Below are 24,436 nucleotides of genomic sequence, written 5' to 3' on the forward strand. Positions count from 1 at the left end.
TATGGAACTCAAAACATAGATCTCTAGATTCTAGCTCTAGATCTAGAATCAGTAGAGATTTATTAGCCTAGTAAACATCAGTACGCTAACCGGTAATAATTGTTCATAATAATATAGATATGATCTAGTATCACACGCACGTGCAATTTGTTTTTTATTTTTAAATTGTGTTGCTAATGTTGCAAACTCACGTTTATTGAATCATTTACGCTTTGTGTGTTTTACTCCGTTATTTTTGTTGTTGTTGATTTGCTGACATGCCACTGATGCCAGATACAAAGTTCAACGGGAACCATTTTAATTTTATAAATATTATGAGTAATTAGGCATATTGGTATATTCATTAATCTAATAAATCTCTATTTAGATCTAGAATCTAGATATTTAATAATAACTTAATTATTTAGGACATGTTAGCTAGTCTTTTTAATGAATAATGAATCTGCAGATAAAAAGTAACAAAATAATGGAATAACACAGTCAAGAAATTTAAAAATGTTTGACTTCTTACTGTAAGTTATTTTTCTTTAATTAAAATAATTTTAAAATTATCACTAGATTTACTACCTGTACTGTATACCAGTGGGTTTTTTCAGGATTTTCATGGGCAGGGTTTAAAACACACACACACACACACACACACACACATATATATATATATATATATATATATATATATATATATATATATATAGGCCTATATATTGTTTCTAAGAATGTAAAAGTTGTGGTTTTATTATATTCACTTTATTTAAAACTAAAATGCGTTAACATTTAATTTAAATTGGACAAGTTCGTCATCATGAATAATTGTGAATTATTTGGAGACAGTTGTCATTTTGGAAACTTGCTGCAGACTATGAGATAGTGTGGTTAAGCAGAAGAGACATAAAGATGTTGATGACACCTAACTCTGTTTTCAGTGCTCAAAAAAATCTAGTTTGGGAAGGTAAAGGCAGCATGCATAAGGTTGATTACACAAGATTCTTTGTTTGCCCCATGGACCATTCGGTCTACAAAGGCTACATTATCTCTAGGTTTTTGAAAAAATTAGAACTAGATCTCGGGCAGATGAGGCTCGTTAGCTGGGGACAGCCACTCTTCTAGAAGAGACAACTCCAAAATCAAACAACTGCTGCCTTGTAGTTTGTTCTTGGTTGGACAAAGGCTATGGAAGCAAATCCAAAAAGAAAAGCAGACTGAAATCGGAGTCAGTGGCGCATAACCAGTTGACACGTATCCTTAATTGTGATGGAGGCGTAGTCGAGTCGTCAAAAAGCTCATGGTTGATAAATTTTAAAAAGTCTCCAGTTTAAACCCTCTGGCAGATAAGGCTCGATCCCTTCTAACACTAAAAATAAGAATGAAGCAGAAGAAGAAGAACTAGATTACATTAGGTTTATGTATTGATAATGTTTAAACAACAATAATTAATTGCAGGAGTCTACAAGCCATGGGTATGCTGAGCAAACTTGCTTTATTAGGGGCTGTTGCCGTAGTTGGCATTGGAGTGCTTTGCAATCTGCCATCTAATCCATTTGTTCCTAAGCCACAACAAGCAACTCTTGCGTATTTGGCAAACACAAAACTTCAAACACTAGGGAGTGAACCAAAAGAATTCTTGGTAAAACAATCATTTTTACAGTCATGAGGCATATAGTTGCTCACTGTATTTTTTACTCAATAAATTCAATGTTAAATTATTGTATTTCTAAATTCAGTCTGGTTATAATTAACCATGATTGACTGTTTGAAATGTGTTTTAAAAAAATGTAAATTTACTAACTCCTTGTGACAGGCATCACTATTATGGGTCAAAAATGGTGCTGTTATCATGGCGGTCAGGAGACCAGGATGATTATTGTGCAGGGAGGTAATTTTTTAATAAATTATATTGAATCTTTTTTTATTTTCAAAGCTAGACAAGATTGTACAGGATTTTAATGATATTGCCCAACAAAAGTCAGTGTACACTTTATTTATATAGTAGAGGAGCTTAGAGAATTGAGCCAAGTACAATAAAGAATATCTTGAAATGAAAACACAAAGGATCTAGATTGTGCACAGAAATAAAACAACACATAATAATAGTATAGATTTTCCTAAGGGTGCATGAAGATTATTGAAATATAAAACTGAATTTTTAAACTCAAATCAAAGGTCAAATAAATTATTAAATGTATTACTTTCTAATAGTATTTTTTAAATTGTTTAACCTTTTGATACTAATTTGCAAACTTTTCAAACTCTGAAGGAAGCCTTAGAACTGTCCTCCCTGAAACCTCAGCTTGACGGCCTGAATATTCCTCTGTACGCTGTCGTACATGAGGATCTCGGTGTCGCTGAGTTCCAACCATTTTTTAAAGGAGAAATTTTTCTTGATAAAGAGGTTGGTTGTGAACTTTGTTACTACAAATGATATTTTTAAATCTTTACACATATGCTAATAAATCCTATGTATGGATGATTTAATACTTGTGTTCACATTTCTAGCGCCGTTTCTATGGGCCTGTGGAAAGAAAGATGCTTTGGACAGGTTTGCTTAGGTTAAGTGTCATTTCTAAGATATGGAGCACCAAAAAAAAGGGCATTGAAGGCAACCTGGAGGGAGAAGGGCGCATTTTAGGAGGTACATTAAGTACAAAATGTGTTCTTTTTATCAAACTTTCATTTAGACTATAAAGTTACAAACAATATATTGTCAACAAAGTTTTTTGTAACTTTTTAAAATATAAACTTTTTTAAATCCAACATTTATAACAGGTGTGTTTGTGGTTGGACCAAAAGATCAAGGAATTCTTTTTGAACACAGAGAGAAAGAATTTGGAGATTACGCTAATACAACACAGTTGTTAATTGCAGCATTAAAAATATCATCCCTCAAAGCTGCTGGTAAATCCTAGAGTGTTGGGTTATCTATGTAACTAATTTATTTTTTTGTACATGAACTTCAGTCTCTTACTTAGCCATCTCCTAAATGAACATGTTTTCAAATAGATTATCATAGTTTTTGTTTGTACATGATTGTATGAGTGGGACACCTCAGCTATTAGGTGTGTACATGTTTTTAAAAAATCTAAAATTCTAATTTCATCTATTTGTACCTGGACATTAGAATGACGCTGCAAGCTGAAATTATTATTAGCTTGTTGCTGATGTACCAACAATGTCACAGTTATAAAAGGATGAAAAGAATTTTAAATTTCTATATATAAGAGAAATGTAAGCAAATTTGTTTTAGTAGTGTGGTTCAACCATATTAAAACTTTCAGCGTTACACAGATCATTTCTACTTTGCCATGTTTATTGTTGACACAAATGTGATGGAAGAAAATTTCTTTACAAAAAAAAAACACCAATAAATATGTAACATTGTATTTTTATCAGAAAGTTTTTTTTGGTGTTTTTTTTTATTACTAGGGAATGTTTTATTTCAACGCCACTAAGTGGTTCATTTCTTACAGCATGTGAAGTGTTAACTCACTTATCCTAATGTTAACACAAAACCATTTCCATGTATTTGTTGTCAGATATAGTTCACCATTTTTTTCCCATTTTGGTTGTGTAAAAATAAATGTTTCTCCAGTTTTTTCAATTTTGGAATTGATTTGTTTGATGTAAATTCGCTCACTGTGATGATTTATTAGGTTAGGTTTGCCTGTCGTCCCTACTGGGACATAGGCCGCTGACAAGATGATTATTGTTATTCATTTTACCACAAATTTTATTTTTGGAGTTTTTAACTTCTTTGAACTTTCATTCGAAATTTGATTATAAGGGATATAATTCCGGCATGTTAAAATTGTAACAGTTGTGTCCCTTGCTGGTTTTGAAAAAAATCGCATGAAACAAACGCAATACAATGATTAGCTACTTGACTATGACCCATTTGATTTATTTTAAATTAATACTTTAAAAAGTTAAAACATTTATATCAAGCACTCATCAGTGTCATTTGATTTTTGGAAATTAATTAACTAGACCTATTTATTCCTCTTCCCCCCCCCCCCCCGGTCATTTGAACATTTGTAAAAGTATACATTTTATATATTAATTCGATTTCGTCCGGAGGGGGTAGGGGGGAGCGGTAGACTTTCTTCGGGGGGGGGGGGGGAGCTCAACCCCTACCCCTCACGAATAGATGCCTAGAAGACATTCTGAATGAATGTTAAAGATAGGGATGATACAAGCGTATGTCATCAGTTACAACATATTGAATAGATCTAGATCCACTTCCTAATGATGATTTCTTTAGTACTTGAATCTAATAAAATAACCATCAGCCTCCACCACCTATCGTGTGGTGCGATTAGCCCAGACTGTAGGTAGGTCCGGTGTGTCCTGAGTTATCGACACAATCAATGAATCATCTCATGTACACCAGCACAACGTCCGTGTTGTCTAGCGTCCGTGAGATTGTAGGAGAGATAACGACACACGTTGTTGTCTGATCGTTGAGTGAAGGAGTGGACCGGATGTTGACACACACGGCCACTGTGTCACCCGTGTCTAGTGGCACACATCACACGTCTTACGGCCAGCTCTGACGTCATCCGGGTACGGTCACAAACTGGTACATTTATGTGAGTAATGTGGTCGGGAGGAGAGACATGATTGTCAACCCATCCGCCCCGAGACTGAATCCCCGGGCAGATAAAGCTCGCTCAGTTTCTTTCAGACTTTTTTTTGGGGGGGGAGGGGGGGGGGGGTGACTTGGGTAAAAGGATATATTTGTTACATAAGGGGTCATCCATAAATGACGTCACGCTTTTTAAGCCGATTTTTACCTCCCCTCCGTCACACGTGGTCACAAAAAGCCAGACCCCCCCCCCTAAAATGACGTCACACCTCAGCCTACAACCCCCCTTAAAATTGATGTTGAATTTTTCTTAAAACATCGATATTTTCCCACAAATCTTGTCAGAACTCTGCCAACATAGTGAGGTCAATATGTCCCCCCCCTCCCAGTGTTTCTTCCAGACTTTTTTCTCCGGGGGGGGGGGGGCACTTGAAATTTTCGGGGGTGGGGCGGTCAACATTTTTCGGGGGGGGGGGGGCGGACACTAGTAAAAGAGATTGCTTGCTATCTAAAATCCATCTCGTTCGGGGGAAGGGGGGGGGGGCGGAGCCCCCCGAAGAGATGCCTGGAAGAAACTCTGCCCCCCCCCCCTCCACCGCCCTTAACATAGAAAGGTCAATATGGCGGCACGCTGCCCCTAACTAACATATGAGGGCACGCTGCCCCGGGTAAACTAGACTGGCTCACCATGGAGATGTACTGTGTATAGTTTGGGACATTTTACTTTCTCGTATACGAGGTATAGTGGAAGTATTGTAAATGTAATCGTTCAAAAAATCGAAGTCAAAATTTTGACTATCTCGACATTTTACTTTCTCGTATACGAGGTATAGTGGAAGTATTGTAAATGTAATCGTTAAAAAAATCGAAGTGAAAATGTTGATTATCTCGACATTTTACACCTTTCTAATTTTGTGTGTGTCTGTCTGTTAACTCGAGAATTTGAGTAGAGCCTACCGTTTCAGTTCTGTTATATATAGGTATTAGTATTATATCGAATTTGTAATTCTATATCAACTTTTGAACGTTTAAAGTATTCACTCTACTTCCGGTTTCTAAATAGCCAATAACTGGAGTACCGTTGAAATTAGACGAGGTGTACGAAATTGCATGTTCCTTTCTAATTTTGAACAATCCGTTTACCGGAAGTGGTACTTTGTTTTATTTCTGTGTGAGAACTATAATAACTTGAGTACTTTTCTAGTTAGGTAGACGAAATTTCATACATAAGTATACGATCATATAATTGGATTGCTTTCAATTTATTTAGTTACCTCTGATAAACAAAAGGGGTACGACTTTACTCTGTTTCTGTTTTCCAAAATACCAATAACCCGAGTACCGTTTCATTTAAGTGAACGGAATTTTAAGCATATTTATAAGATCCTATTCTCTTAATTCTTTCGTATTTTGAGTGATTTCCTGTGAAAGTAGTACTTTACACTATTTCCGATTTCTGAAAATAAAATACTTCTACCGGACCTATTTCTTCAAAACTTTTCATTAGGTCTAGACTTAACGACAATAGACTGTGACATAATATTTGACTGAATTAGATGTTTAGTAAATTTTCAAAAATTAATCAACGTTTACTATGTAAAGCACACACTTTCGGCTATATTACACACACATTTTTTTTACGTTCATTTGGTGCGTAATGATTTTCTACGCAATTCTATTCTATTTAAAAAATGTAATATACGAGAAATTTTAGGGGAGATCATTCCAGCTTTATTAATACTAATAGTTTCGCTGTCTGTGTATGTGACAAGAACGCTCTGTCTGACAAGAACGCTCTAGAGAAAACACAAGCAAATTAAAAACCTGCATAGTAATTCGAAAAACGAAGTATGACGTCGCCACATTTAGCATCTCAAGCCGGAGAGTGTGTGTGTGGGGGGTGGTTGGGTGTTTGGGGGGGTGGGGTGTGGGGGGTGGTTTTAATTTAGACTTTTTCCTCCCCGGAGAGGGGTGGGGGTACTTGAAATTTTCGGTGGCGGGGGTAGAATTTTCGGGGAGGGGCGGACACTGGAAAAAGTATATAATTATATTTCGTTGAATGGGACGGTAGACATGTTTTTTTTTTGGGGGGGGGGTGTGGGGGGGTGGGGGTGGGGGGTGGTGTGTGTGGGGTGGGGGTGGGGGGGTGGGTGTGTGTGTGTGGGGTGGGGGTGGGTTGGTTTTAGTTTAGAGAAAAGAGACAGCACTATCAACCTAGCGCCCGTTGTATCCTTCCTCAACGGGCCATTTTTCTCGTTTAATAATGTTACTGTAATCAACAGAACGTAAAAAATATTTCAACAATTTTGAAATACTTCAATGTCCCCGTGGTCTAAAGGATGCATATTCAACATTACAACGCATATGGTCGGGGCTGTTATATTTTCTAATGGTTAAAACGCACATTAAATGATTCGAAAATTGTTCGTGCATGACTAGTTCTAAAATGCTTTCCGCCAGAGGCGTAGCGACCCCTCCCGGCGCCCGGGGGCAAACTTTCAATTTTGCGCCCCCCCCCCTTATATTTTTCGTGTTTATAATTAAAATCTGCAGCTAAAATGAGCTTTTAATTTTTTCCCAACCCATTTTGGCGCCCCTAGGGTCGGCGCCTGGGGACATATATAGTTTATATACCCACTCGCCACCCACCCCCCTTCGCTACGCCTCTGCTTTCCGTTAAATGTAGTCAGTCTCAATAGGCTTCCAAACATTACGGCAAAACTATAAAATTAATGGTTAAACTATAGCGATATCCATAAATTATGTCAAGATCTAGAAGATTTATACGTATTTTAACAATTTATCACAACTTTTTGTTTATGTGATGTCGTGTGAGATGGCCCTCCTCGTGCTACTTTATTTTGAAGGCCAGGTGTTCTGGAAAGAATGGGACAAATATATGGAAATAGATCTACCAGAATCTACATCTAGACTAGGCTTTAGTGGCTTATGAAAACTATTGTTGTAGACCTGTAACCTGTAGGCCTGTTTAAAATCACGACAACTCAAAATTATAGGCCTACTCGTATTCACGATTACAAACGTGTTTTCCATTCCGAGGGCTGAATATGCAATTACATAAGTCGATTTTAAATGTTGTTAATAAGTCTAAAATCAATCTATATAGATCTATTATTTTAGGTAAAATCTTAGTTTAGCGTCGTAAATTCCAACGTAGCTAGTAATGTGCGATGAAGGTAACTAATGAATATTTCTTTCATTTGGCCATATTTATGTCATATTTTACATAATATAACAGATAATTGAATAACAAATCACAATCCATTACCAAACCAGTCATAAATATCCTGGAATAAACTTTAAACTACCCCGTTTGAAACAACAATGAGGAAATACAAGCTGCGGCCATGTTTTGAAAACAATAAATTGTCTATTCGTATGTCTTTTGTGTTGACTTTGTGGTTTAATATGATTGTTTTGTATTGTTTTAATATATGCCTGGGGGTCGTCCATAAATGACGTCACATTCGTAGGGGGGGTCCGTAATTTTGTGACGTTGTGTGATGAGGGGGAGAGGGGGGGGGGTTCAGATGGTGCGACGTCACACTTTTGCATTTTAAAAAAGCAATGTTAGAAAACGAATTTTATACGTTATTTTGCGTTTTAGAAAACTGTTTTAATACATTGTAATAACAATTGATTAAAATACTCTATTTTGACAGAGTTCAGACAAGATTTTGGAAAAATATAGCTGTTTAAAAACAATTCAACTGCAATTTTGAGGGGGGGGGGGGGGATTTGTAGGCTGAGGTGTGACGTCATTTTAGGGGGGGGTCTGGCTTTTTGTGACGACGTGTGACGGAGGGGAGGGGGGAGGTTTAAAAAGCGTGACGTCATTTATGAATGACCCTCTGTATAGTAATTTTTCTTTCTTTTTTTAAATATAGTTGACATAAATGACTAATAGACCTTTTCAGACTTAATAGTGTGCATCCAAGACCACAACAATTGTTGGGAGGTCGAACTTTTGAACACTTTATTTGCAGTAAGCAAATCAATATTAGATCGCTCATAAATGACGTCGCTCTTAAGATAGTAATGACAGCGTGCATTATTAAAGAGCAAACATATGAACATATTGTTTCATATAGAAATTGTGATTTGTGGTGGGGAGAGGTTGAGTAGAACTCAGCGATGTGATTTTGGAGACGGGTCAGGTTTTTTTTTTCGTGAAAACAGGGGATGGCTGTGGGAGAAAGACCAGCTGTAGAAGTATGAAGCGTCATTCATTGGTGATCCATTTTCTCAGTGGGGACGATAGAACTATTAAGAAGGGTCAAAAAATGTAAAAAGCTTGCCGAGAGTCGCATTTCTTGAACCCCTCCTTTTTCATTCCCCCACTTAGCACATCGTCACCGAGTTAACGCTCGCACGTGACGTCATGTACCGGTACCGCCGACCGTTAGGCTAATTTTATAGAAAAAAACAAGCACTGCCTTTTTGACACTTATGCGAGATTTAATTTGATTACATATGTTGGTGTTCAATTAAACAGCCCCTAACATATCTATCACTCGTCCATTTAAACATACGTGGTTATTTCTGCAAGCTTGCTGTCTTGAGACTTTCGGCCCTTTAAAAATGTATTAAGCTCTCACCGTATAGAACTCGACTACACATATTAAGCTCCAAAAGAAGCTTGGTGAAACCAGGATGGCCGTCCGATTTTGTAGCACAATAAACGATAAGATGACACTTATATTAAAGTAAATTATAGTTCTGAATCATGATACATTAAAAGTGATATTCTGAAATTAAGAGCCAGACAGTCAACATGATATTTCAATTTGAGCCCAAGAAAATAAATTTCCTTAAACAATGGAACGTTACTAAATTTTCGCGCAGTTTCGCGAAATTGAATTAAAGTATTTACGACATCTTACAAAGCGCGATAGCCTACTGGTGCTCTAACGCGGCCCATGCTAATGGCCATATTCCTAACGCCCCGCATTAGACGCGGCTTATTCGTCGGCAGGCATTTGGTGGCAAGCCTTTTTGACGGGGATAATGTCTTGAGGCCGTTTTGCCAAATGTCTTAAACTAGCAGGCTTGCAACATTTGTGATGATTCGTTTTGAGCAAGGTATACGTATACTAATGCTTATTTATCGTTATTTTGATCGAACAAAGCATTATAGAGGTTCTCCATCAACCACCTAGGTATTTTTCCCCGTTCACCTACTTTCATGAGACCGACACGTCATAAATTGCGGAGCCGCCAGAGTTGACGTCACAAATTTTCACTCACTCCCGTAGCAAATCATATGTGACATCATTTATGGACAACCCCATATTACTCACTTGGGTACTTGATATTGACATTTTGACAACAAAGGATAACCTAAATGTGTCTGGCAGGTGAAGACTTGCGATCGACCAAAATGACAACACACACTTTAAGGGGTGGACTGGTTCATTGTTTTAGATGATGTTTTACGAGGGAAGCTGGTGGATAATACATTTTGTCTCTCTGTATATATAAATGATGACAAACATTTAATGCTGTCAAAATTATGGTTAGAGATCTTAGATAAGGCAGAGTGAAGCGTAATTTTTTTACATTATGACTTGTTGTGACATTGACAACAAAAATATGACGGTGGTTGGGGTTTAATTAAGGTAAAGAGAAGTAAAAAAAAATGTCATAAGTTACGATTGAAAAGAAAAACCTGAAATGAAAATAGTGAACATTCAAACAATAAGAAAAAACTCAAACTATATAGTAATAGTAAGATCTAATAAACATTAGTTTTAAAAAAAACGTGATTTAATACATGGATACAGGTTGCATCTCACAATGCTTCTAGAATTAATAAAGTTGTTTGTTTTTAAAGAGCAGAATTTAAAAAAAAAATGCTTTGTAATACGGACTATACAACAAGACAATCATATTTAAGTACATTTTCATACGAATAGAAATGAAAGGGAAGCTACTCTAAATTACTTTTTCTTAAGATGGCTGCTGTTTTTAATAGCAAATTTACTATCTCGAACAGGGTTGATAAAAATTAATTTCAGGATATTTAAATTGATTTAACCATTAATAGTGATTTATTATTTAATTATTTATAATATTTTATCAAAATATACGAAAATATACTCATATTTAACGACATATTCATTAATTCACTCTCTCCTACATTACTAGTTTTGGCCGAATTTACGACGCTAAACTAAGATTTTACCTTATTTTATACCACATACGCTATTTTAATAACCAGATCTAGATGAAACTAATTTTAAATAAACAGCCTGTTTGTTCATGTAGTGTAGGCCTATCGAAATCGCTAACCGGAACGGGAAAGGGAGGCTACTGGGACAGGCCGACTAATCATGAGCATCACACACAGGCAACATGAACAACTCTAGACTCAGATCTAGACTTTCAGTAGGATTAACAACACAATGTAGTCTAGATCTAGTCTAGATTCTAGGCTTTTTGATCAACTTTTCCTGCCTTACACTGGTGCTCATCATGTGTTTTTCTTGTGGTTTTGGATATTTTAATGATTTCAATTTGTATAGTTTAGTGCTTAGTCTATTCTCAGTCTCACAAGTCTTTAGTATTTTATTTTTAGTCAGTGATCTTTTTTTCTAGCAAATTAAAATTATAGAGAATAACTTACGTCTTACTTGATCTAGATCTAGGTCTAGATTCTAGATCTAACTGCTAAACATGTTTTCCTATTAATTAAGTATTAATGTAATAATGTTGAATAGATTATTTTAACTAGATAGATGCAGTCTAGAATCTAGATTATTATATTATTATTATAGGCCTATAGGGCCTAATTATTATCAAGATTTAGAATTTAGATGAACTAAATAATGCAAAAACTGCAGACCTCAATTGATTTTTTAAAAAAAAGTAATGACCTAGATCTAGGCCATGTTATTGTAATTGTTACAGATGGAAACTGTTAATTTAAAAAAAAATAAAGAGATTAGTTTAAGACAAGATGTTAAACAGGCTATTTCTTATATGGCATATGGCAACAATCATATTCTCATAATGTTACAATCTGCAATTTATCATAATATCAATTATTTAATAATTCTGTAGGGCCTAGTTAACAGGAGCCTACTAGATATATTAGTATTAACAAAGTTAACAAAAACATTAAAAATAATTAATAATAGGCTTACATTACATAAACAGTTTGGCTTGTAAAATAAAAAAAAAAAATAGGCCTAACAGTTTAAAATAATTTATAAGATCTACCTGCCACATAATCATATAATGATAAGCAATGATTATATATATATAGGCCTATATAGGCCTATAGGCTTATATATATATATATATATATATATATATATAAGGGGGGAGGAGTGGGGGGTGCGGACCGCACCGGGTGACACCATTTAGGGAGGTGACACCAAGGCAAATAATAGCAAAATATATAGAGAAAAATTTGAGGGGGGTGCAAATCGAAAGTTTGAGGGGGGGGGGGGGGGGTGCAAATCTGTGGGGTGACACCATTAAGTGCCGCACCGGGTGACACCCGACCTCGCTACGCCACTGATATATATATATATATATATATATATATATATATATATATATATATATATATATATATATATATATATATATATATATATATATATATATGCATGTGTATATATGTATGTAATATGCCTTTATAAAAGTAGTTCTCTGATTAGTGGCCAGTTTTAGCAAGGCAATGAGTTGCATCTGGGATTTTGTTCATCCTGTTTTACATAGTCATTCATAGTATTATCAATAACATATGACCAACCATGGCCCCATTCTATTTTATTTTCTTGATGCATTTAAATACAATTTAAATCCTATATTATGCTTAGCTTTTATTTTAAACGGCAAGAAATACTAAAAAATATTATTTTGAGCTTGTAGGTGTAACATCTTTACACAATTTTAAGTTAAGATAATCCCGTATCACCATTGATTTTGGTGTGTAGGTGAAACATCTTTTACACAATGTTATGAAAAGATAAATCTTAGTTTCATATTGATTTAGGTTTATTTTTTTTTACAAACAGCATTTATTGCAGTTGTGATGGAGATTTTAGAATATGGAATCTATGTCTGCTATATACTGTTTGAAATAAGCGTGTCTTGAAGGGTTGTTGATAACTTGTTGCTTTAAAAAAGAAATTAATAATTTTTTTTTAATTATTCCAGTGACAAAAGGGCAGGAGAGTATTTTCAAAGTTTAATAAGTACAACTAATATTTAAAATTCAACCAGATTTTGAATACAACATTTATCATCCTACAAAAATGGGATCAAAATTACTTTTGTTCAGTGCCTTATGTTTATCAACATTTTCATTTTCCTGGAGTCAACAAACTCCAATTGATGACAATCAAATGGGCATGAGCGTCCTCTACAAGATGGTCAATATTTTTCTTGGGGATGTCGTTCATAAGGATAATTTAACATCACATATAAGTAAGTACAATATTTTTCATGCTGATGTCGTATCATATCAGTAGATACAATAGATTTCTTGGTAACTTCATATCTTATATCAGTAACTACAATATTTTTCATGCTGATGTCATATTGTATATCAATAAGTAAAATATTTTTAAACGGCTTGAAAATTCACTTTTGAAGCTATCTCTGGTAAACACATTCATGAGATTTTAACACAACTGGCTGGAGCTATCCTGCTACCACTATGGCAACAACAAATGATTCACCACTCTCTTATCTGAATATCTATCTGAATATTTGACTATCTACCTGACTATCTTCTATCTGAATATCTGACTATTAGGCCACACTAACATGTGCATCTTGATATTGTTTAGTGTTATTTTTGGAAACATCCATAAAAGCTCATTTTTAATGTTTTTTAAAAGTAACAACCTCTTCTTTATTAGTCAAAAATGTTTGATTAGGTCTTGAACAGCTGTTTCATATAGAATAGGTCTAAAACAGTTGTTTCATATAGAATAGGTCAAGAGCAGCTGTTTCATATAGAATAGGTCTAAAACATCTGTTTCATATATAGAATAGTTCTAGAGCAACTGTTTCATATAGAGTAGGTCTAGAACTGTAGGTTTGTGTAGAATACCATACTGCCTACAAAGGGCCTACAGTACAAGCAATAAAAAGCTACTGCTTGTTTTTCCTCTATTCACATAAAGATATTGCATACACAAAAGACAGAGGATTGTATAACTTACATAACAATTTTATCAACACTGTTGTTGTGAGATGTGTGTGTGTGTAAAAGAATTGTGGTGAACTAAGGGAAGTGTTTGTAAGTGTGGGTATATATATATTGGATTGTATGCATCAAAGACATTCACATAATAATGTAAGCAATAGGTGGCCGATTTTGTGAATAACATGTTAACGTGTTCATAGTTCATGTCATTCAGTTCATGTTTTAGATTTTTTTGTTTCCAATTCGTCATGCTCAATTTTTTCATCTGTCTCCAAGACAATTTTTATTGTCATTAAATGTCATGTTACATAATAGCAATGATCCTGCTGTACAGGTGTGACCTCCCCTCCCCCCCCCCCATCACCAGCTACCCCCCACCCCACCCATGGCAGTTTATAATGACAACATCAATATGCAGCCAGCTTGTTACACCTGATGTAATGATGGCTGGTTCATTGATCTGCACTGCACGACACTTTCTTCTCACAGTTGATGGACTCACTGTTTGGTCTGTCTGTCTGTCACAAGCAAACAGTTTGGTCTGTCTGTCACAAGCAAACAGTTTGGTCTGTCTGTCTGTCACAAGCAAACAGTTTGGTCTGTCTGTCATAAACAGTTTGGTCTGTCTGCCACAAGCAAACAGTTTGGTCTGTCTGTCTGTCACAAGCAAACAGTTTGGTCTGTCACAAGCAAACTGTTTCGTCTGTCTGTCTGTCTGTCACAAGCAAACTGTTTGGTCTGTCTGTCTGTCTGTCTGTCTGTCTGTCTGTCTGTCTGTCTGTCTGTCTGTCTGTCTGTCTGTCTGTCTGTCTGTCTGTCTGTCTGTCTGTCTGTCTGTCTGTCTGTCTGTCTGTCTGTCTGTCTGTCTGTCTGTCTGTCTGTCTGTCTGTCTGTCTGTCTGTCTGTCTGTCTGTCTGTCTGTCTGTCTGTCTGTCTGTCTGTCTGTCTGTCTGTCTGTCTGTCTGTCTGTCTGTCTGTCTGTCTGTCTGTCTGTCTGTCTGTCACAAGCAAACTGTTTGGTCTGTTGGCCTGCTTGCTAGATCTGGCTGGCTTACATGATTCGATAGATCCAGGTTCCCCATTTTGTGGGTTGTGACTGTATCAAACTTAGATCCTAGTTTGTGGGTTGTGATTGTACCATTAAATCCTAGTTTGTGGGTTGTGATTGTATCAAACTTAGACCCTATTTTGTGATTGTGGTTGCATGTCCGTGTTCGCGTGTCGCCGTGTCTAGCAGCTACCAACCAATACAATGTTATCTGTCGATAGAGCCGACACTTCCTTGATGCATGGATTCGTCATGTCGAGACTGTTTCCTCTTGGTCGTGTCAGGGCATGGGGACTAGTAGAAAGTTTACAGTACACTAGATCATTGGTGGGGGGGGGGCATAATTTTGCTTGGTCTATCACCAAGGTTCGAAGCAGAGTCACAATGCGGAGAAGGGGGGGGGGGGCGGTCTGCACCGGGTAACACATTTTAGGAAGTGACACCAACTTGAAAAACCGTAAAATTTACTGCCAAAAACGTTTTATTCCGTCAACATTGTAAAATACTAGGGGGTGGGGGAGGAAGGCGACACCCAAACTTTTTTTTGTAGTAGGTGGGGTTTGACACTGCAGTCTCCTTACCCCCCCCCCCCCCCCCCTCCTAGCTCTTGACTTGACTGAATTTTTTTGGGCGTGCACACATTTAACGAAAGCTGTCACCGAACCGTGAAATGTGTGTTGTAAGCTTGAATGAATCACTTGTTCTACACATGATGTAAGGGGCCTGAGACAGAGACGCTGTGTTTATAATTAAAGCATGGGTACTGTGTGACATTCAGCTTTAAGTTTTCTTACAACTAAAACAGGTCAGTGACGTCACCTAGGATGGGACATGACGTGTTTCAGGATATATGGGATATCCTAGACGACTCGCGACAAACGGGTTAAATTTATCCCAGAACGTGACCACTCCAATTGTTTACTTTAGGCGTAGATTCTAGTGGGATAAGACAGGCTAGGATATGACGTCGTACATTTGTATTGGGTCACGTTGTCCTAGTCTATGCTGTAATGGGTTTTGTAATGTTTGGTAATAAGCTTGGTCACGATTCTAGAAGGTTCATTACCCCCCCCCCCCCCCAGTTCTTCCTCCATTAGACCATCCATCACCCAAGAGCTTTGTCCCTATGATTCGTCCATGTCACCTTAATACCCAACTAGTGAGGGAAACCAGCTGTTTACATCCTTTGATTTGTGACACTTGATTAATCAGGGTTACGCCGACATGTGGGCTGTGTCACGTGTGTGTAGAGGACATTTGGGCTGTGTCATGTGTGTAGATAGAGGACATGTGGTCTGTGTCGTCTAGAGGACATGTAGACTGTGTCACGTGTGTAGAGGACATGTAGACTGTGTCACGTGTGTAGAGGACATGTGGGCTGTGTCACGTGTGTAGAGGACATGTGGGCTGTGTCATGTGTGTAGAGGACATGTGGGCTGTGTCATGTGTGTAGAGGACATGTGGGCTGTGTCATGTGTGTAGAGGACATTTGGGCTGTGTCATGTGTGTAGAGGACATTTGGGGTGTGTAGAGGACATATGGACTGTGTCGTCTAGAGGACATGTGCGCTGTATCAAGTCATAATCGATACAGATAAATGATTTTCATTCAGTGCCAATAAATATACAAGAAAATATAGCAGCTAGTATGCCAAGTGTTGCATGTGAAAATACTGCGAATAGCTTACGCACGTCTACGAGCAGTGTTTCTTTCTGACTTTTTTTCTCCGGGGGGGGGGGGGGGGAAAGGGGGGGCATACTAAAATTATCGGGAGCGCGGACACTAGTAAAAGTATAAATTGTAAGTGTAAATTATTTCGTTCGGGGGAGGGAAGGGAGGTGGGGTGTGGCGGTAGATGTTGTCTGGGGGTCTGTCCCGTCCCCCCCCCCCACCCCGAAGAGATGCCTGTAAGAAACTGTCTACGTGGGTTACAAATACGATAGCAGTAAAGGCTTGGAGACAGACATAACTATCCCTGTCTAGAAGAGTGTTCGTAATACACAATTTCTCAGGAAGTGCAGACAACAGGTTTGGACAGCTCCACCAAACACGGTTTATAATTTCTGTTATTTAAAAACAAACCGCTTTGGGCGTGCCTTGACTGTAGCAGTCGAAAGCTTTTCAACTTTCAAGAATGTGTCGAGACCAAATACATTGAACACATGCTAATAGGTTGAGGAATGGAGCGTCTATCTACAGGTTCTTTTTGAACACATGCTAATAGGTCGAGGAATGGAGCGTCTATCTACAGGTTCTTTTTGAACACATGCTAATAGGTTGAGGAATGGAGCGTCTATCTACAGGTTCTTTTTGAACACATGCTAATAGGTCGAGGAATGGAGCGTCTATCTACAGGTTCTTTTTGAACACATGCTAATGGTCGAGGAATGGAGCGTCTATCTACAGGTTCTTTTTGAACACATGCTAATGGTCGAGGAATGGAGCGTCTATCTACAGGTTCTTTTTTGAACACATGCTAATAGGTCGAGGAATGGAGCGTCTATCTACAGGTTCTTTTTGAACACATGCTAATAGGTCGAGGAATGGAGCGTCTATCTACAGGTTCTTTTTGAACACATGCTAATAGGTCGAGGAATGGAGCGTCTATCTACAGGTTCTTTTTGAACACATGCTAATAGGTCGAGGAATGGAGCGTCTATCTACAGGTTCTTTTTGAACACATGCTAATGGTCGAGGAATGGAGCGTCTATCTACAGGTTCTTTTTGAACACATGCTAATAGGTCGAGGAATGGAGCGTCTATCTACAGGTTCTTTTTGAACACATGCTAATAGGTCGAGGAATGGAGCGTCTATCTACAGGTTCTTTTTGAACACATGCTAATAGGTTGAGGAATGGAGCGTCTATCTACAGGTTCTTTTTGAACACATGCTAATAGGTTGAGGAATGGAGCGTCTATCTACAGGTTCTTTTTGAACACATGCTAATACTAATAGGTTGAGGAATGGAGCGTCTATCTACAGGTTCTTTTTGAACACATGCTAATAGGTTGAGGAATGGAGCGTCTATCTACAGGTTCTTTTTGAACACATGCTAATAGGTTGAGGAATGGAGCGTCTATCTACAGGTTCTTTTTGAACACATGCTAATAGGTTGAGGAATGGAGCGTCTATCTACAGGTTCTTTTTGAACACATGCTAATACTAATAGGTTGAGGAATGGAGCGTCTATCTACAGGTTCTTTTTGAACACATGCTAATAGGTTGAGGAATGGAGCGTCTATCTACAGGTTCTTTTTGAACACATGCTAATAGGTTGAGGAATGGAGCGTCTATCTACAGGTTCTTTTTGAACACATGCTAATAGGTTGAGGAATGGAGCGTCTATCTACAGGTTCTTTTTGAACAGATGCTAATAGGTTGAGGAATGGAGCGTCTATCTACAGGTTCTTTTTGAACACATGCTAATAGGTTGAGGAATGGAGCGTCTATCTACAGGTTCTTTTTGAACACATGCTAATAGGTTGAGGAATGGAGCGTCTATCTACAGGTTCTTTTTGAACACATGCAAATAGGTTGAGGAATGGGGCGTCTATCTACAGGTTCTTTTTGAACACATGCTAATAGGTTGAGGAATGGAGCGTCTATCTACAGGTTCTTTTTGAACACATGCAAATAGGTTGAGGAATGGGGCGTCTATCTACAGGTTCTTTTTGAACACATGCTAATAGGTTGAGGAATGGAGCGTCTATCTACAGGTTCTTTTTGAACACATGCAAATAGGTTGAGGAATGGGGCGTCTATCTACAGGTTCTTTTTGAACACATGCAAATAGGTTGAGGAATGGGGCGTCTATCTACAGGTTCTTTTTGAACACATGCAAATAGGTTGAGGAATGGGGCGTCTATCTACAGGTTCTTTTTGAACACATGCTAATTGGTTGAGGAATGGAGCGTCTATCTACAGGTTCTTTTTGAACACATGCTAATAGGTTGAGGAATGGAGCGTCTATCTACAGGTTCTTTTTGAACACATGCAAATAGGTTGAGGAATGGGGCGTCTATCTACAGGTTCTTTTTGAACACATGCTAATAGGTTGAGGAATGGAGCGTCTATCTACAGGTTCTTTTTGAACACATGCAAATAGGTTGAGGAATGGGGCGTCTATCTACAGGTTCTTTTTGAACACATGCAAATAGGTTGAGGAATGGGGCGTCTATCTACAGGTTCTTTTTGAACACATGCTAATGGTCGAGGAATGGAGCGTCTATCTACAGGTTCTTTGAAGACATGCTAATAGGTCGAGGAATGGAGCGTCTATCTACAGGTTCTTTTTGAACACATGCTAATAGGTTGAGGAATGGAGCGTCTATCTACAGGTTCTTTTTGAACACATGCTAATGGTCGAGGAATGGAGCGTCTATCTACAGGTTCTTTGAAGACATGCTAATAGGTCGAGGAATGGAGCGTCTATCTACAGGTTCTTTGAAGACACGTATTGACGGTCCTTCTCAACAACAACCAATATCACAGACTCATGTCATTCCCTTTGATTTTAGCAATCATTTATTTAGAAGCCTACATTTGTTTAGTATTTATATTAAATACTCTTGCCGAAATTTTATAAGCGACCCACGCTTTTTACAAATTTTTGCTGAATTTTTATATATTTAAAGAAAAAAAACATTTTATTTTATTTTTTAGTGCGTATATAAAATGTTATTATAAACTGTTTAAAAATTATTTTTGGTTAATTTTGGTCTAGTTTTCCTGGACGTTAAAGTTACCTCCCTTACTTTGGTATACCGGTGCTTAAATCCCCTGCTCGTATATCAACTGTAATGTAAATAGGCCTACACAAATTTGACCAGGTTTCCACGATATGTATTTTGATATGCCGCATGTCAAGTTTTTATAAAGCTGAGCAGATGGAGTGTGGGGTATGAGAATAAACATTCACACACGCTTACAGTACAAAGTTTAGTTAAATGCAATATGTAACACACGCTGCATAACCTACTGAGGGTGAGGATATTCTTTGGGGTGGGGGGGGGGGGGGCTCTTAGAGAGAGTAGATTGAATTTGAGCATGACGCCCGAAACTCCGAGCATGGCGCCCATTTGTGTGACGTGGTGCCCTGTTATCTGAGTGTGATGCCCATTTGTGTGACATGGCGCCCATGTGTGTGACATGGCGCCCATTTGTGTAACATGGCGCCCATTTGTGTGACATGGCGCCCATTTGTGTAACATGGCGCCCATGTGTGTAACATGGCGCCCATTTGTGTGACATGGCGCCCATTTGTGTAACATGGCGCCCATTTGTGTAACATGGCGCCCATTTGTGTAACACGGCGCCCATTTGTGTGACATGGCGCCCATTTGTATAACATGGCGCCCATTTGTGTGACATGGCGCCCATTTGTGTAACATGGCGCCCATTTGTGTAACATGGCGCCCATTTGTGTAACACGGCGCCCATTTGTGTGACATGGCGCCCATTTGTGTAACATGGCGCCCATTTGTGTGACATGGCGCCCATTTGTGTAACATGGCGCCCATGTGTGTAACATGGCGCCCATTTGTGTAACATGGCGCCCATTTGTGTAACATGGCGCCCATTTGTGTAACATGGCGCCCATGTGTGTGACATGGCGCCCATTTGTGTAACATGGCGCCCATTTGTGTAACACGGCGCCCATTTGTGTGACATGGCGCCCATTTGTGTGACATGGCGCCCTGTTAGTGTGGCGCCCAGAGAACGGCTCCCTTATGGATATTGACCGACTCAACTTTCTCATGCAGACATCAGCCGTTACCAAATTCTTGTTTTAAACATTTCACACGTGTAGATTAAAAAAAAATCTGGCAAAGCCTCACACAAATGAGGCAACTGAAATCTCTTGGCAAACATACCGTCTCAGATAGCACATAGCGCATTTTTTTTATCAACTAGATCTAGTCCTGGGTTGTTATGTTTGGTGTGTATTTATTGTGACGTGTCGTTAGCCAACTTGTGTCGTCTCTTTAGCCAGCAATCTCCCCCTCCCCACCTATACCACGAGACAACACCCCCACCTCACCACAACAGCCACCCCCACCTCACCATAAGACAACACCCCTACCCCCAACACGAGCAATACCCCCACCTCACCACAACAGCCACCCCCACCTCACCACAACAACCACCCCCACCTCACCCCCACCTCACCACAACAGCCACCCCCACCTCACCCCCACCTCACCATAAGACAACACCCCTACCCCCAACACGAGCAATACCCCCACCTCACCACAACAGCCACCCCACCCACCCCACCTCACCACAACAGCCACCCCACCTCACCTCAACAGCCACCCCACCTCACCACAACAGCCACCCCCACCTCACCACAACAGCCACCCCACCCCACCTCACCACAACAGCCACCCCCACCTCACCACAACAGCCACCCCCACCTCACCACAACAGCCACCCCACCTCACCACAACAGCCACCCCCACCTCACCACAACACCCCCACCTCACCACAACAGCCACCCCCACCTCACCACAACAGCCACCCCACCTCACCACAACAGCCACCCCCACCTCACCACAACAGCCACCCCACCTCACCACAACAGCCACCCCACCTCACCACAACAGCCACCCCCACCTAACCACAACAGCCACCCCACCTCACCACAACACCCCTACCCCCAACACGAGCAAGAGTAACACCCCACCGCACCACAAGACAACAGCTAAAACCAGCCGAGCCATACCCGCAACAAGCACTTGTAATTCAATAGACTAACAAGGTTAGTGTCCCCTGCTTGTGTACATGCCCTGTGTTTTCACTGCTCTTACCTCCCCTGATCAAATATTTACCTCCCCTGTGTGCCCGTGCAAACATTGATACTATTATTAGCCATCAAATATTGATTCTATTATTAACGACCTTTGCCGCCGGTTTTTTCCTTGATCTGCTCATACTATTGATAATTTAGCATGTTAAGATATGTAACATTGATTAACATAATAAGAGTTAGTAGTTATAAATGATTTTGACTTGGTTCAATGTGGGTTGTTTTTTACGCCATGCGTTATATGGTTAATGAATGCTGATACAAATAAAAAGTGGGTTGTTTTTTACGTTATGCGTTATATGGTTAATGAATGCTGATACAAATAAAAAGGAACATAATCTTGGTAGCTGTTTCCTGTGACGTTTTACTGAATTTTTTTTCTACAGTTTTTTTCTCTGACCTATATTCTGTGACTTTTTGAGTGACTCTTCCCACCCCTTTCCGTCTTCCGTGTCGTTCCCTTCCCCCCCCCCCCCCCCCAAAATTTTTACCGCCCCCCCCGAACGAAATAAAATTTATATAATTTATATAGAAAATATATACTTTTAACAGTGTCCGCCCCCCCGAAGAAAGTTTACCGCCCCCCGAAGATTTCAAGTGCCCCCCCGGAGAAAAAAGTCTGGAAGAAACACTGCCCCCCCCCCCGCCCCATCGAAACCCAGTTACTGATCATTGTGTTGGCAGTGATCGGTGTGAAAGGTCGTCACAGTTTGGGTCAGATCAGGGGTGCCAGTGTTGCTTTAGAGGGGTGTCAGTGGGGCTTAAGTGGGGTGCCAGTGGGGCTTAAGTGGGGTGCCAGTGGGGCTTGGTGTAGGGGTGTCAGTGGGGCTTGGTGTAGAGGGGTGTGAGTGGGGCTTGGTGTAGAGGGGTGCCAGTGAGGCTTGGTGTAGAGGGGTGTGGGTGGGGCTTGGTGTAGAGGGGTGTGGGTGGGGCTTGGTGTAGAGGGGTGTGGGTGGGGCTTGGTGTAGAGGGGTGTGGGTGGGGCTTGGTGTAGAGGGGTGTGGGTGGGGCTTGGTGTAGAGGGGTGTGGGTGGGGCTTGGTGTAGAGGGGTGCCAGTGAGGCTTGGTGTAGAGGGGTGTGGGTGGGGCTTGGTGTAGAGGGGTGTCAGTGGGGCTTGGTGTAGAGGGGTGTGGGTGGGGCTTGGTGTAGAGGGGTGCCAGTGAGGCTTGGTGTAGAGGGGTGTGGGTGGGGCTTGGTGTAGAGGGGTGTCAGTGGGGCTTGGTGTAGAGGGGTGTCAGTGGGGCTTGGTGTACGGGTGTCAGTGGGGCTTGGTGTAGAGGGGTGTCAGTGGGGCTTGGTGTAGAGGGGTGTCAGTGGGGCTTGGTGTAGAGGGGTGTCAGTAGAGCTTGGTGTGTGATAGCTTGATATAACTTCTCTCGTCCTGCATCAATCATATGTTGTTCACTTTTTATTCTTCCGATACTTTGAGGAAATGTTTGTAAAAAAACCACTAGGTGACGCCCCATCTATTTGAACCCGGGCCATGCTTGTCCTGTTGACTCGGACAGAGAGTCAGCAGTTTTGTGTTGTCGTTGTTTACACTTGGCCAGAAACTAGCCCAGCTTGAAGTGTCCATGTTAACTGTTGGCTGGTATGACGTCAGCTGAATGGTCAACACACATCACACAACGGCAATACTTCGTATGACGTCAGCTGAATGGTCAACACACATCACACAACGGCAATACTTCGTATGACGTCAGCTGAATGGTCAACACACATCACACAACGGCAATACTTCGACACTCTTGATTGTTTTTGGTGTCGCAGGGTTAAGTTTTGTGTCGACTGTCGCAGGTTTTGTGTCGACTGTCGCAGGTTTTGTGTCGACTGTCGCAGGTTTTGTGTCGACTGTCGCAGGTTTTGTGTCGACTGTCGCAGGTTTTTTGTCGACTGTCGCAGGTTTTGTGTCGACTGTCGCAGGTTTTTTGTCGACTGTCGCAGGTTTTGTGTCGACTGTCGCAGGGTTAAGTTTTGTGTCGACTGTCGCAGGTTTTGTGTCGACTGTCGCAGGTTTTGTGTCGACTGTCGCAGGTTTTGTGTCGACTGGCGCAGGTTTTGTGTCGACTGTCGCAGGTTTTGTGTCGACTGTCGCAGGTTTTGTGTCGACTGTCGCAGGTTTTGTGTCGACTGTCGCAGGTTTTGTGTCGACTGTCGCAAGTTTTGTGTTGACTGTCGCAGGTTTTGTGTCGACTGTCGCAGGTTTTGTGTCGACTGTCGCAGGTTTTGTGTCGACTGTCGCAGGGTTAATTACAACACTTAATTCTTGTCCCGTGGTCCCTGACGCTTATCTTTGTTTTCAAAGTTTGTCAATGAGAGGTAGCACCATGGGTTTCTTTCAGGCATTTTTATTCGAGGTGGCACTTGAAACTTGTGGGGAGGGCGTATACTGGTTAAAGTATATATTTTCTATTAAAGTATATACTTTTTCTATTTCGCCCGCTGCTGGAGGGGGAGGGAGGGGAGAGACGTGTTTGAAAGCAACTCAGCCTGGGATTAGTTTGCAGCTTAAGACACCACCGCTATTGTTGAACATGACAACAGAAGATTAGAAGATACATTGGCCTGTTTATGCCTTATCTATAAACTAACAATTGGTTTTTAAAAAAAACGACGGGTTTGAAAGTACCGCATTATCGAGAGTTGGTGTAACACACACCAGTGCCGTGGGTCTCACCTGTATTGTGACCCACACATACACCTGTATTGTGACACACACACCTGTATTGTGACACACACACCTGTATTGTGACACACACACACACCTGTATTTTGACACACACACCTGTATTGTGACACACACACACCTGTA

The 24,436-nt window shown here is 40.0% G+C and overlaps 2 protein-coding genes across 11 annotated transcripts in view; both read left to right on the top strand.

Moving 5' to 3' along the window:
• Nucleotides 1-17: 17 nt before the first annotated feature.
• Nucleotides 18-3,595, top strand: LOC131941324 (peroxiredoxin-like 2A). Of its 5 annotated transcripts, XM_059300532.1 has the most exons (8): nucleotides 56-92; nucleotides 449-512; nucleotides 832-949; nucleotides 1,441-1,624; nucleotides 1,799-1,873; nucleotides 2,255-2,389; nucleotides 2,494-2,629; nucleotides 2,764-3,595. In XM_059300532.1, the coding sequence occupies exons 4-8, from the start codon at nucleotides 1,454-1,456 to the stop codon at nucleotides 2,901-2,903; spliced, it is 657 nt and encodes a 218-aa protein (XP_059156515.1). In that variant the 5' UTR covers nucleotides 56-92; nucleotides 449-512; nucleotides 832-949; nucleotides 1,441-1,453; the 3' UTR covers nucleotides 2,904-3,595. The 5 variants fall into 5 exon arrangements, with proteins under 5 accessions (XP_059156512.1, XP_059156515.1, XP_059156516.1 ...); XM_059300529.1 differs by lacking the exon at nucleotides 832-949 and having other exon boundaries at nucleotides 18-92; XM_059300531.1 differs by lacking the exons at nucleotides 56-92; nucleotides 832-949 and adding an exon at nucleotides 243-318.
• A 7,281-nt stretch (nucleotides 3,596-10,876) lies between these two features.
• The window catches only part of LOC131941316 (prominin-1-A), a 53,729-nt gene continuing 40,169 nt past the window's right edge, over nucleotides 10,877-24,436 (top strand). The window contains exons 1-2 of one of the 6 annotated variants that reach the window (XM_059300518.1): nucleotides 10,877-11,065; nucleotides 12,770-13,039. In XM_059300518.1, coding sequence (XP_059156501.1) covers nucleotides 12,868-13,039 — 172 coding nt within the window. In that variant the 5' untranslated portion in view covers nucleotides 10,877-11,065; nucleotides 12,770-12,867. Of the gene's footprint in view, nucleotides 11,124-12,769; nucleotides 13,040-24,436 lie in introns of all 6 variants that reach the window. The other 5 variants (XM_059300517.1, XM_059300519.1, XM_059300514.1 and 2 more) reach the window with 5 other exon arrangements.

Source organism: Physella acuta, unplaced genomic scaffold (genome assembly GCF_028476545.2).
Source record: "Physella acuta isolate Inbredline_101_S28 unplaced genomic scaffold, ASM2847654v3 ptg000357l, whole genome shotgun sequence".
NCBI classification, from domain to species: Eukaryota; Metazoa; Mollusca; class Gastropoda; family Physidae; genus Physella; species Physella acuta.